Source organism: Rutilus rutilus (genome assembly GCF_951802725.1).
Source record: "Rutilus rutilus genome assembly, chromosome: 12".
Taxonomy (NCBI): Eukaryota; Metazoa; Chordata; class Actinopteri; order Cypriniformes; family Leuciscidae; genus Rutilus; species Rutilus rutilus.
The window spans coordinates 10,667,303-10,681,844 of record NC_140217.1 but is presented as its reverse complement, the minus strand read 5'-3'; the positions used below and the strand labels follow the sequence as shown (position 1 = coordinate 10,681,844).

The following is a 14,542-nucleotide window of genomic DNA, read 5'->3' as shown; positions in this document are numbered from 1 at the left end:
TTTTTTAATGATCACACACTCAACATTTTTTAAAGCAGCAGAAATGGCACCAGAAATGACCTGTTCTCCATTAGTAGCCAAGATTGATGGGGATATAAGGGTTCAGCTGACAATCGGGTCTGATCTTTAGACTGAAAATGACACTGAACAGGAGTGTAAATATTTCTGTGCGAGCTCTGTGTCCTACTGTATGCTTACGTGAAGATAACCGCTTATGCAGCTGCGTTTGGATTAAGTGACTGCCTCTATCTTTCATCAGTTGTAAATAATGTGGTTTAACAGGGGAGGTCTGATTATATCTCAGAGAATCAGCAAGTCTTAGCAAATAACACTTGAGGTGCACTGTAGCTCATTCATATATACAATGCTTCTTGTGGAAAATCTTTACACTGTTATGACCCTCAGCATAAATGCATTTGTATGTGGTTTTGTAGTCTGCAATGAGCTGACCACACCGTCTCTGGACCGGAAACCCAACTGTTTTGTTGCTGTGAGCTGTACCACACCTCCTCAGGCTTTCTGGACCAAGCATGCACAGACAGAGATCATTGAGGTGAGATGGACACAAATGTTCCTGTTTTATTGTCAGCCCAGGCCAACACTTTTACCCAAAACCCAAACTATTCCCACCTGGTATTAAAGGGATAGTTTACCCAAAAATGAACATTTCTTTCTTCTACTGAACGCAAAAGAAGATATTGTGAAGAATATTGGTAACCAAACAGTTGATGGACCCCATTGACTTTCATAGTATGGAGGAACTGAGTCCATCAACTGTTTGGTTACCCATATTCTTCAAAATATCTTCTTTTGTGTTCAGCAGAAGAAATAAATTAATACAGGTTTGGAACAACTATGATGACAGAATTTTCCTTTTTGGGTGAACTATCCCTTTAATATCTGTCTTGCATGATCTAATCACAAGTGGTCAGCCGAGACAGATGTTAACACCTGGTTTATAACTCTGAATTTTGTTTCAGTGATTACAAAACAGTTTAGACCCCCTTGTTTTTGGGGTGTACTAGAATAGGTTTTCATGCTTGATTGTTCAAAAAACGCATTATTTTTCACTTATTTTTAAATTATTACAGCTTCTCTCTCCCCAGTCTGTTTGAATGTGTCATTTTCGATGAAGCCCCTCCTTCCAAAATAAGAAATGTGCTGTGATTGGTTAGCTGGCCCAGTGTGTTGTGATTGGCAGCGCTTAGCACATGTTTGGGAAATGTCACGCCCCTTCATAACCGCGAGCTCTACTCAGGTGTAAATATTAATGATGACGTCAATTTCAAACCATTTCGAACCCGATTCAGACCCTGACAATTTTAACGAACAAGAGGATTGTGCTGAACAGATTTTAAACATGGACTTTGCAATTACGGATTTAACGGACGTTTCAGAGTGTGTTTTTTATTTTTTTATTTTTTATTTAATCATATTTGTAGGACAAACTTTTTCCAGGATGTAAAAAACAGCGACAGCAACTCTTCCTTTTCTCTAAAGTAGCCCAACATGGCCTCACCCCCTTTGTTGCGTGTTCCCGGGGGCAGGGTTTATGTAAATTTTAGGGTTTTGAATGTCACCAACCCAGGAAGAAGCTCGTTGTAGTCCTCAAAAAGCTATTTCTGTAAAAGAAAATGTCTCCTTTTGCATTGAACTTTGAGCGTTGTAACTTTGCAGATGTTGTTTATGCTCAAACAGCAACATTACACACTAACTAAAGTTAAAAAAGTGAAATCATAATCAAGGACCCCTTTAAGTAAGGTTAGGGCAGAGAATCAATATATTTTCCTGATTCGATTTGACAAGATACTCTGGTTGCACATATTGTTGGGTGATGCCGAAAGGCTGTAGAGGAAACTAGGCATATAATAAAAGATTGGTTGTGGAATTTTAAGAATTATCAAGTTCAAACGAAGGTCACAATTAATAAAAAAAATTTAAAAAAATGTATCCAGCCGTAGAAACACTTGTGATCACCCAAGATGGTTGTTAATTTTCTGCCATTTATGGAACAATGTGGACTGATTTGGATGACTAACCAAAACAAATGGTTTGACCTCTGTTTTGCAGGGCACAAATAGTCCCATGTTCCTCAGCAGTGTGGCTTTCTTCCAAGACTCCTACATTAACCAGCACACACAGGTCAAGCTCTCCGTGTACGATGTAAAAGATCGCTCACAAGGAACGGTGAGATACATACCACGCACATCAAATGAGAAGGTCTCTAATATAAAAAAACAGCTCAGACTATGCTGCTTTGCCTTTTTAATACTTTTTTTCTCTCTTTCCAGATGTACCTTCTTGGCTCAGCGATGTTCCCAGTGAAGGACCTTCTGCAGGAAAAGAACCACAGACTTAACTTACCTCTCAGGTGATCCAACCCATCTTTTTTAGAAGTCTAGATAGTTTGTTTGGGCAATCTCCTAAATGGTGTACCTAGAACAGTCTACTTCATTGCTGAAAACGACCGCAAGCATATGCAGTTTGAACGTATCGGCATTTGTTATCCCTTTTCCTCAGGTCAGCAGAAAACAAGCATGTGGGTAGTATTACAGTCATTGCCTGGCAGCTTGAGGAGAAGAGAGATCAGCATACACCGATCAAACATCTGCAAGACACCATCAATGGCAGGGTGAGCGTGACTATGCCCTTAATGACTCAACTATCAGCATGTTTGTATACTAGTTTACTTATTCTGATGTGAGTGTTTTCGTTCATTCATGTGCCATTGCTGCAGACAGTCCTCCCCGTGGATGAGAGTCTGACAGAATCTGTGGGAGTCCGAGTGAAATACGCCTCTCTGTGGAAAGACTCCTTTCTACGATCCGGTAAGAATATCATTCACTAGAAGAATGGCTTCTTTTTCACACTCTACAAAATATCCTTTGTGACAGAAATTAGGGACGTCACAGTGAGTACATTTTCACACCTTTAAATAAACTTGCGCCAACACCGGTATTAACGATAACACCGGGGGATGGGGTGGACGCTCAGGATCTGTTGTGCACCAAATCCTCCGCCATTGTCTTGTCCTGAGTTGAGATCTTAACTTTAATGCATATTTTGCCTTAACAAGTGATGAGTGACATCTTCCCAACTCTTGAAAAGCAGAGGCCATCACTGGATACATGTTGCTTAATGGCTTTATGGGAAATATTGACTGAAACATTGCTGGTACTAAGAATAACTAATGCTTATTATATTTTATTGTTGTAATAGTGCTTTTCCCAAGATCAAGGGCACTTAGTTGAATTTTTATTGACAGAAGTGAAATCCAAGGACTGGTCATAATATCATAAATGCTCACAAATTCAGTTTTAATGCAACAGCCTTGCACAATTGATTTCTCTTAATGGTTTAATCCTGTTTCTGCATCTCAGTGTTTGGTGGCACCATGTCGCGCATGTACCGTTTTCCAACCACTGATGGGAATCATTTACAAATCCTGGAACAGATGGCTGAGAGCGTCCTGTCACTTAACATCCCACGACAGTTTGTCAAACTCTTACTGGAAGAGGATTCCTCCAGGTATCTCAGAACCTCAGAGAGCGTGCGCACTTTGACCTTTTTAACGGTGTGTATATATAAAAGAGCAGTTCTTTACATGATTGTGTGTTTTGATGCTCGTAGAGTATGTGAGCTGGAGGAGTTGGGGGAGTTATCTCCTTGTTGGGAGAATCTCCGGCGGCAAATCGTAACGCAGTACCAGAGCATCCTTCTGACCTATCAGGATACAATCACAGACCTGCAGGACTACAAAGGTCAGTCTGCACTTTAAGGTTGTAGGAGGTGTTCCTGTTGTATTACTTTATTTCAGGACTTTTAGTACTTTAGCACATGTAAGATGTTCAAAAGAATCATATGATGATACAGTGGGGTCCAAAGATGTGAGACCACATTGATAGTCTGGGATTCAAAATATAATTTAAAATCTGGAAATGAAGTAGCATTGAACATTTCAAAAAAATGAAATATTGTAAGAATCTGTGTCTAAACTTAAGTGTAATGGGAAAATATGGGAAATGATGATTAGGAGATGTACAAATAAACATTAATTAAAAGCTTGTTGTATCATAGTTGTAATGATGTAATGATAATCAAGTAAACCTAAGATGATTCAGTCCAGTTCATCTTCTAATATAACTTACAATATAACATTTATTAATGCATTTATTTTACACTAATTTGTAAAGATTTCACGTGTGCCACGACCTGAACGTGGACATTTTTATAATGTTACTAAAAGCCATTTTACTATCTTAAAAGGTATCAACTATCAAACAGACGACAGAAGGCATGTAGTAGTTTGTGTACAACTAGTTTTTCAGCAGTTTTAATCATGTTGATAATTTAGAGCCCTTAGAAATTCAAGTATTAAACATGAGGCTTTATAGGGTTAAACTTAATGACCCAGAATTCTGTGAAAGATTCTCCAGTGACCTGGAAGACTAATAATAGTAGACATGTCTACCTCCCTATTTGAATGAATGATTGAGATTTTCTATCTGTCTGTCTCTTACAGGTCCATCATTTAAAGCCAGTAATCTGAAAGCAGAAAGGAAGTTGGAATTTATGCCCACCAACCTCCATGTGCAAAGAATGAGGGTTCAGGATGAGTCTGGCTGTGGTTAGATCTCTTTCTTTCATTCTGTTTACTTATTTCATTAGTCATCCCATTCCTCTTTTCTTTGTTTCCCTTCGTTTGAAACCGTTTTTGTTACTGCTCTATATAATCCTGTCCAGTCTAGTGGATGTGCTCTTCACTGTGTAAATCCCACCAGGCAGTAGGTGTATATATTTAGAGCACTTAGCACATGTAAATAGTCTCTCGTACAGAAGTTTTCATGCACTCAACACAAACACACACGCTTTTAGTTTTGACCCCCAGTCTTGAAATTATACTTCCCAGGCTATAGTGTGCAGTTTAAAAAAAAAAAATTGTAGAAAGAGAATTGTAGCATTTCATCTGTCTCGAGTAAAGCTAGAAAAAATACTAATCAGTATTAATTGATACAAGCAGAGAAAATTCATCACTGGAATGAGCAGCAGTGTATGTAAGCCTACACCTTTAATTGCGACATAATATCTCACATTGTGAATTTATCTCACAATCTAGGTTTTTTTTTTTTTTTTTTTACATAATTGCACAGTGCAACTTCAATTCACATATTTAGAATTTATATCTCACAGTGTGACTATATCTCATTCTTGTGACTACACAATACGAATATCTCATAATACGAATTTTTACACATAATTGCAACTTTTGATCTCATGTAATGTGACTGTTTCACAACTTTATTTTTCATAAAAGCTAATTTATATCTCACAGTGTGTTTTTGTATTTCCCAATTGTGACTTTATATCTCACAAGGTGACTTTATATGACGCACTGCAACTTCTCGTGACTTTTTTTCACATTATTTCAACTTATCATGTTACATGCAACTTTATATTTCACAATGCAATTTTATTTCTTGTAATTGCACATTTATATCTCAGAGTGCAACTTTTTATTTTTATAATTCTAATTATATATTTAAAACTTGTTGTTCATCGGTATTTCTTTGTACTTATATAACACAGTAACATGATTGTTTATTTTAAGTGTAACACAGAGACAGCGCTCATAAAGATAATAAACGATATTCGTTTAAATACTGATACTGGCAAAACAATTCTGGTACTACTCGGCCTCAGTGCTGCATTTGACACTATCGATCATAACATACTTCTTGACAGTCTGGAAAACTGGGTCAGGCTTTCTGGGATGGTCCTAAAATGGTTCAAGTCATACTTAGAAGGGAGAGGTTATTATGTGAGTATAGGAGACCATAAGTCTGAATGGACATCCATAGCCGCTTTCCGACCAGAGGAACCTATTCACTGTTCCTAGAACTATTGGCTAAAGTACCCGGATGTCGCCGTGTTCGCACCGCAGGAACTAGGAACGATTTTAGTTCTAGGAACTCCATTTGGAGGAACTAATTTAGGTCCTACTTCAGAGTAGGGTCTAAACCAGCACTATAGGAACTACCTGTGACATTAGTGTACGCTGATTGACCGAACGCACGCGGAGCACCAGCACCCGCCATTTTTAAAACAGCTAGAATGTAAACACACAGATTATAGCCTTTATATTTACTCCAGAAACTAACTATACAAACATGGAAAACAGTGATAGATGGGCCTCTAAACCTTTATGCTGAAGAGAAAATCCAACGCAACTTTGAGGGGACCAAGCCAAACATGATTATGTTTATCTCCCCAGCTAGCAACACTGGACATCAACCACACGGCATAGGCTAATAACCTTTTTTTAATATACTGTCTACTTTCTATAACAGTTCTATCTAATAACATATTAAACAGTACTGTTAGACAGATCGCTAACTAATAAACACAGAGAATGCGAGCATTGTTTGCTCTGGCGTTCTCAGCGCCATCAAAATAAAAGTCACCGTGCTTGCGTCACTCCCTTACCCCTCCTACCAGTTCCTATGGCCACTTGGCCAGTGTGAACGCAAACAGCATAACTGAGTTTGGGGGAGAGTAGTTCTTAGAACTGTTTAGAAGTTCCTGTAACTACTTGATCGGAAAGCGGCTCATGACATGCGGAGTCCCTCAAGGCTCAATTCTTGCGCCGCTCCTGTTCAACCTGTATATGCTCCCAATGAGCCAAATAATGAAAAAGAACTAAATTGCTTACCACAGCTATGCAGACGACACACAGATCTACTTAGCCCTATCCCCTAATGATTACAGCCCCATTGACTCCCTGTGCCAATGCATTGATGAAGTCAACAGTTGGATGTGCCAAAACTTTCTTCAGTTAAACAAAGACAAAACTGAAGTCATTGCGTTTGGAAACAAAGATGAAGTTCTCAAGGTAAACGCATACCTTGACGCTAGGGGTCAAACAACTAAAAATCAAGTCAGGAATCTCGGTGTGATTCTGGAGTCAGACCTTAGTTTCAGTAGTCATGTCAAAGCAATAACTAAATCAGCATACTATCATCTCAAAAATATTGCAAGAATTAGATGCTTTGTTTCCAGACCAGACAAGAAAAACTTGTTCATGCTTTCATCACCAGCAGGGTGGATTATTGTGCTCCTCACTGGCCTTCCCAAAAAGACCATAAGACAGTTGCAGCTCATACAGAACGCTGCCGCCAGGATTCTGAGCTGAACCAGAAAATATGAACACATCACACCAGTCCTCAGGTCTTTACACTGGCTCCCAGTTACATTTAGGATTAATTTTAAAGTATTATTGCTGGTATATAAATCACTCAATGGCCACATCTGTTTAGCTGTGCATTTACTGAATGAGTACTGTGCCACTGTGCGTCCGACTGATTACACTGTATTTTATTTCTGCATCCTCCTTTTGATTCTAAACTCAAATGGCACTGAAAATTGGATGAGACAAACATAAATGACTTAATTGGAGAAATTGAGAGATGAAACCATGCTGATGACCTGGGTCTGTGGTGGAGTAGTGAGTTTGATGTGTCAATTAAATTTGAGGTTCTGTGGGGTGCAGACTGGATCGACTCCATTCCTAGAGCTTCCGAACAAATATTTTTTTGGGGGTGCGGACTGATGGGGCAGTGAACCCAAGGAGTCAGTCCTAGAGCTCCTCCTGTCCGATTTTAGGGAAAAATAAGGGTCTATTGGAGAAAACGTATCACCACAGACACAGTACAATCCACATGGGATAATCTCACAGTATAACAAGCAGCTGTACAAAATATGATAAACTAGTGTTTTGCCAGTTTATCTCTTTTAATTATAACTGTCTAAATTGTTAAAAGGTACCTGAGGGGGATTTATTCATGATGGACAAAGGAACACTGTGGTGACTATTACGGGGATACTAGTCCAGATTAGTATGGGGATACTTGTCTGGTGGGTTTAGTTAATCCACGGTATTGTAGTGGGGGAAACCCGAGGGTCTGTATGATCAAATTTGCGAGCAAGTTGTGAGTGCTCACCTTTTTCAATTGAGGTGAAAATTGATCTCTTTAGAGACGTCTAGAGTTATATAGGTGCGCCGAGGGAAAAACCACAGAAAAGACTGACCATCATGGGAAAATCTCAGAGTATCCACTGTACGTCCGACTGACTGCACTGTATTCTTCCTTTTGATTCTAAACTGAACTCAAATGGCACTGAGAATTGGGTAAGAGAGAGACATAAACCACTTAATTGGGGAAATTGAAAGATGCAAAATAAGATACACCGGTGTTTTGCCATATGAGAAGTTTATTGTATGTATCATCTTTTTACTACTTTAATTCATTTTACTCTAATTCATTCCTTTTATAACTCTTTTAATTTCCCTTGCTTTTATTTTGTGCTTATTTTCTATGCAAAGCACTTTGAATTGCCATAGTGTGAAATTTGAATTCCTTTCTATGTAAATTGTATGAAATGTGCTATATAAATAAACTTACCTTGCCTTGCCTAACATGAAATGGATGTGTGTGTTTGTGTTTCTAGATCACACCTATGATTTGGTGACGATTGGGGCCCCTGCAGCTCACTGCCAGGGCTTCAAAAACGGTGGTTTGCGGAAACTCCTACAGAAATTTGAGGAGGCAAAGAAAGTGTAAGTTAGGTTTTACACTGCCTGGTTTTGAAAAGATGCAAATTGAGTGTAGTGTACGTGTGTGTTCGTATGTACGTGCATGTGTTGCATGTAAAGGAAGAGCTATCATGTGGATTTTTGCTGTAGTGGCCTAAGGCACAGACTTTAAGCAGAAACTAAAGCAGTTTAGTTTCCATATACCTTTTTGCTAATCAGCCATCTGGTAGTTTCACATAACTAGATTTTATCTATTTCCTTTATGCAGTAATATGTGTACAAGAAATGTGTGATGCTTCACTCATTAAGGATAAAACATTTCAAAAACATCTTACTGAGAGAGCATGTAGGAACATTTAAAGGGGACCTAATATGTTTTTTATTTTTTACCTTTCTTTTAGTGTGTAATATAACTGTTTGTACAAGTAAACAATTTGATTCTTGAAGGCCAAAGGCAAGACATTATTACATGGACATCCAAAGGCAGAGGAATTGAAGATAATTTTTAACACTATTCCCCAGCAGTACATCCACAACCTTTTGTTGTGTTCTTCTCGCCTCAAAAAATATAAAATAAAAAAATACTACTGTGTCCTGCACAAGTCACACTTGCAAAGGTGGTTTGAGTCGATCAGCTTGTTCTTCTTAACTATCATTATCAGAATTGGGCTCAAACTGATGCCATATTTAGTGAACTGTAGTTACAGGAATATTTACAGTGTCTGTAAATACTTTTCGGAAGGATGATTTTAAAGAAACCAAAACTAAAACAGAGCAGACAGACAGAGTGTGAAAGCAGGTGATGCAATAACGTAAATTATAAAACAAAATAGTTTTGGAACATTAAATCATGTAAACCTGTTCTAGTAGAGCCCCTGAACAAAATTACGAACCTGTAAATGTGCATAATAGGGGCCCTTTAAAATCACACTAGAGTTTTTGCTAGCTTTATCATTTCATTTCGCACAAACTATTGTATTTATAACTGTATTTTCCCTTTAATAATGTAGAATGGATATTCTATTTTCAAAAACATTGCTTTCATTAGTGTATATCACCATCTCTGGGCTGCTTTTGGTTATGTGTTGGTTTGCTAATGTTACGTTAGTAGCAGTTTTCTTTTAAGATGCGCTCTTAGTTTATTTTTCATATGTTTTAATTGCATTTTTGCTTTCTAATCAGCATTTATGAAGAGGAATGGTGAGTTTGTTGGAACTTTATTTTTATTTGTTTGTTTGTGGTTTGTTAGCATTTTATGCATGACATCTCTGATCCAAAACCTTGTGAGCTGCAGTGATATAAGCAGAGCTCCTCTAATGTATTGTGGAATACAATACATTGAATGTTTCCAATAAAATTTTGGAACAGCCTTCATGCGATGAGCGCCTATGATGCCTAGACTGCCTCACTCTGTTTTGGAACAGAATGATATTCATTATTCTGTGATTTCATCATCCTTTCTCTGTGGTCGCAACAAAAGAGTAATAGCAGTGTGTGTGTGTGTGTGTGTGTGTGTTGGAATAAAGTTGTTCAGATAATTGTCTTTTGTTGAGCACACACATATATATAAATGTGCTTCCTGTTTGATCTTTCCTTGTCAGTCAGAATCTCAGGTCAGTTATTTTTCTAGGCTGATTTACTGCAATAACTGGGGAAATTTCAAATAGAAATGTCCAGGTCCCCCGTATTTCATTCCCAAAACAAAAAGAAAATGTATTTTGCATGAAGACATTTAATCCTATTTTAGGGTCATTTTGATTATTATTTTTTTCATTGTGACAAAATGTTCATGAAAATGTGATACATTTCCCCCAAAAGTTACAATTAATAAATCTCATTCTCAGCTTAAATTAAGTTCAGTACCACAGTGTCATGTCAATAATTTAAAGAACAATAATCAATAAGATTCTTTTTGCCAGATTTTGCAGGGACAATACCACAGTGCAAAAAAGGCTTAAATTAATGTTCCCTAAAAAATAGATTTTATGCAAAATGTAATGTCTTATATATTACATTTAAAATAGAGGTGGAATATGTCCCGTTTCTTTACAGGTTTGGGAGATTCACCCAACCACATATGTTTCTCAAAATTATGCTATCCGCTCAATGATGATGTACAAACACACTGTACTGTTGCTGTACCTTGTAATGCACAGAAGCACTAACAGTTCTGCCATTCAAAGGACCGATGGCACTATTCTCCTCTTTGCTCTGAAAAATCATGATTGAGGACCTGAAGTGTCTGGTGCCTGTCAAAGTCTCTAGAGCGTCACTGTTTGAATGAAATTCACAATCATTATCTGTCTGTTGTTGTGCACTAATGTGCATGTGTGTGTTTATTGCTTGCATGGTGTGTAAGTAATCAAGCTCTCTCTGGTCCAGCAGCAGCGCTCTGTCCAGCTCCCAGTCCATCGTCTACATCCCTCAGGATATTGTCCGTGCCAAAGAGATCATTTCCCATATCAACACACTCAAGACTCAGGTCAGCTACTACGCTGAGCGCCTGTCTCGCGCCGCTAAAGAACGCTCCGCTAACGGCATGGAGAGAACCCTCGCCATCTTAGCGGATAAGGTGGGTGTCGGAGTAAATATAGCTCCTGCCCATTTAGATCCATTTGAAGTTACAAATTACCATATTTATTTTTCTATCTTGTCCCCAGTATATGGTCTGTGGCTGATACTATAACCTCTTTTTCTCTCTCACTTTCAGACACGACAGCTGGTGATGGTGTGTGACTGTAAACTGCTGGCGTCTGCAGTGCAGGCTCTGAACGCGGCTAGACCCGAGTACATAGCCTCTAAAAACTCACCCTCTGCTGACTCAGAGCAGGTGGTGCTGAGGAATGATCAGGACACACTGCTGGCCAAATGGAGCGGCAGGAACAGTCGTTCATCCCTCCACGTTGACTGGCACGAGGAAGAGTGGGTAAGAAAGCTTTAGAGGCCTGTTCGCAGCAAATCCATTGAAACTAAACTATAACACATCTAAAATACTTGTAACTGAAGTTTAAAATATTTGCGAACAATATTTACACTTTCGTTGTTTTGGAATTTTCACCATTCTCTGACAAAATCTTAAAATCTGATGTAAATGTGTTCAGATCTAGTGTAAATGAACACATCTAAACTAACATTCAAAAGTTTGGGGCTGACATTTTTTTAAATGTTTTTTGAAGACGTATCTTATACCAACCAAGGTTAAAAAAAAAAATTCCCTTAAAAATGCAGTTAAAAATATTAATATTGTTTTATAATATAATTGTATTATTAATAATAAATAAAAAATAAATGTTATTAAATTCATGCCTTTACTGTCTTGCATCACATACAGCACAACACAACACATACACAATTTTAAACATCTTGTTTAATCTACAAATTCAGCCTCTCTTCAGAATAAAAAAATAATAATAATAACAATGGATTATCATAGTATAGTTAGTATAATAATTCACTCATTGTGCAGGAATTTGTATAACTTTTTTGAAATGTTGGAAACACTTTATTTTGCAGTATCTTTGAACATGTAGTTACTATAATAATAATAATAATAATAATAATAACTATAAATTATGCAATAATTACATGCAACTAATCCTAACCCTATAGTAAGTAGTACATGTAGTTCATTAATATTACTTAAATATAGTTACACTGTAACAAGGACATCTCAAAATAGTGTAACCAAAAGTTTTTATCCATGTTTTTTGTGCCCAAAATTCGTAATTTGTACAAATAGTTTGTTTGTTACAGGAAAAGGTGTGGGGGAATGTTGACAAAAGTCTGGAGTGTATAATCCAGCGAGTGGACAAACTGCTGCAGAGGGAGCGTTTGAACAGCAGCAGCAGCAGTGAGGACATGTTCCAGGCTGACCAGCAGGGCGGCGGCGGCGCCAGTAAGAAAGGTAATGGGAAAACGAAAGCCTTCTGGATCAACCCTGTCTGCATGGAAGAGTCTTCCTCAGCCCCTGAACCACAACAGCAGTCACCTTCACCATCATCATCATCACCACCTTCATCCTCAGCACCCGATCTGAACCCTGCATGCCCCGTTAATGCAGAAATGCATGCCTGTAGGTGCCGTTCACTATCTCGTTCACAACAATCTCTCTCTCTCTCTCTCTCTCTCTCTCTCTCTCTCTCTCTCTCTCTCTCTCTAGTAGGCAGAGTCAATTTCATTTGTTCTTCTGCCTTTCTGCACTCAGCGTCACATTCCCTGCTGCTTGTTTGTTGCATCTACATGGTAGTACAAACACTACCACATGTACATACTTATCTCTTTTATCTAGTTATCACCCTTACCCATCACCCTGTATCTATTTCTCAAACACCCTGTCACCTGTTTATCTTCAGACAGGTTTGAATGCTGCCATAGCAACAAGCTTTTAAATTGTTTTTGCTTGTATGGTTGTGGCTTAAATTTCTTCTCCCACTGTTTCTAATCCATCTCATCATCTGCATTTTTTTTTTTTTTTACCTTTGTATCTATGGTTCATCATTGTGTATGTTGTCTGATTTTAAAGAGTCTTGTAATATGTGTATATTTGTTTATCTGTTGTCATTTTTCAGTGCCAAAACAAGCAATGTTATTGAATGGAAAAACTGACATCCAAGTGGATTCAATGCCACACTTTATGTTAATGAGTGTGTGTTGACTCCGTGTGACTCTCTGTTGATGTGCCATGTATCTGGAATATGTTTCTGGAACATTCTGTTGTTTGACCCAGCATATTTGCCTACTGTGAACATGTGACCGGGTGCTCTCGTTTGATTGGCTGACTGACTAACACGCTCACAGGCTGTCTGTCTGGTGCTGGCTGTCTGTGCCAGTTAGTCACTTGGCAGTGCCAGCATGCTGTGATTTACAGTAGTCTTAAGGCCTGTTCACACCAAGGACGATAACTATAAAGATAACGATAAAGATATAATTCTAAAAATCGTTCTCCATATTAAAGAATAACAGAGTTCACACCACAACTATAACGATAAAGATATGAGGAACGATATCGTTGGGATCACTTTCAGAACGATTTTTTTCCAGCTGTCAAACGATAAAACACTGACAGTCAATCAGAATCCATTCTAATTTAAAGGTCTCGCGCATTTAAAATGGGGCGGGCGCGCGCGTGCTTAGAATAAAAAGACCGTTATCGTTCGTTGGTGTGGACGCATATATAGTTATCCTTATCGTTATCTTTATAGTTATCGTGCTTGGTGTGAACGGGCCTTTACTCTTTTGCATTATATAATGACTATGAAATCACTAGTTTGCTAGGCAGCTGTTAACATTACTTTATCACATATTTCTTTCTAAACAAACCTTTGCAACATTCCAATTTGCATTTGAGTTGGAAAGTAGTTGTTAAATCTGCTTGACTTGTTTTAACATTGTAACTGCTGTCTCAGTGTCTGTGTGAGCTGCGTTTGCTGTGCTTGTTGCACTCGCTAAATAACTGTTGCAAGTTGCACCTCCATCCCTCTAGATGGCAGCAGCAGCAGCGGAGAGGAGAGTTACCCAGGTAAGAGCCCACCCCCCTCCCTTAAGCTTGTGCGCTTATGCTAAATAGGTGTTCACTTTTATGTCACATCTGTTGTCTTTCATTCTTGTTAAATGTAAAACTGTCATTGCTGTTGCACCCATGTTTATTTTAAAGGCCCCGTGAATTGGCCTGTTGAACACAGTTTTCCTCTTGTGATATTTTTGATTGAAAAGGAAGTCCTGTCGGGACAATTATTATTTTTTTTTTTATAAACTAAACACCATTGGCTATCAACATGTCAAGGCTTTATTCACTCTGATTTGAAGCATATTTAGTCTAGTTGTGTTTTTCTTATAATTTAGTAGGGGTGGGGGGAGCGTTCCAGTTCTAGAAAGCATTTGATTAGACTAAATTCTGCTTTTTGGGTCTGTATTCCTGGAAAAGAGGGATTGTAAATTGTAAAGGCATATGTC

At 38.2% G+C, this 14,542-nt stretch overlaps 1 protein-coding gene across 14 annotated transcripts in view; it reads left to right on the top strand.

Moving 5' to 3' along the window:
* Positions 1–14,542, top strand: part of inpp4ab (inositol polyphosphate-4-phosphatase type I Ab) — a 52,095-nt gene that overhangs the window by 23,483 nt on the left and 14,070 nt on the right. Inside the window, exons 4-17 of one of the 14 annotated variants that reach the window (XM_084425763.1) lie at positions 435–553; positions 2,071–2,187; positions 2,292–2,371; positions 2,521–2,632; positions 2,738–2,828; positions 3,381–3,528; positions 3,631–3,761; positions 4,523–4,627; positions 8,506–8,614; positions 9,773–9,790; positions 10,976–11,162; positions 11,301–11,516; positions 12,344–12,494; positions 14,073–14,108. In XM_084425763.1, coding sequence (XP_084281889.1) covers positions 435–553; positions 2,071–2,187; positions 2,292–2,371; positions 2,521–2,632; positions 2,738–2,828; positions 3,381–3,528; positions 3,631–3,761; positions 4,523–4,627; positions 8,506–8,614; positions 9,773–9,790; positions 10,976–11,162; positions 11,301–11,516; positions 12,344–12,494; positions 14,073–14,108 — 1,620 coding nt within the window. Of the gene's footprint in view, positions 1–434; positions 554–2,070; positions 2,188–2,291; positions 2,372–2,520; positions 2,633–2,737; positions 2,829–3,380; positions 3,529–3,630; positions 3,762–4,522; positions 4,628–8,505; positions 8,615–9,772; positions 9,791–10,972; positions 11,163–11,300; positions 11,517–12,343; positions 12,663–14,072; positions 14,109–14,542 lie in introns of all 14 variants that reach the window. The other 13 variants (XM_084425762.1, XM_084425750.1, XM_084425753.1 and 10 more) reach the window with 13 other exon arrangements.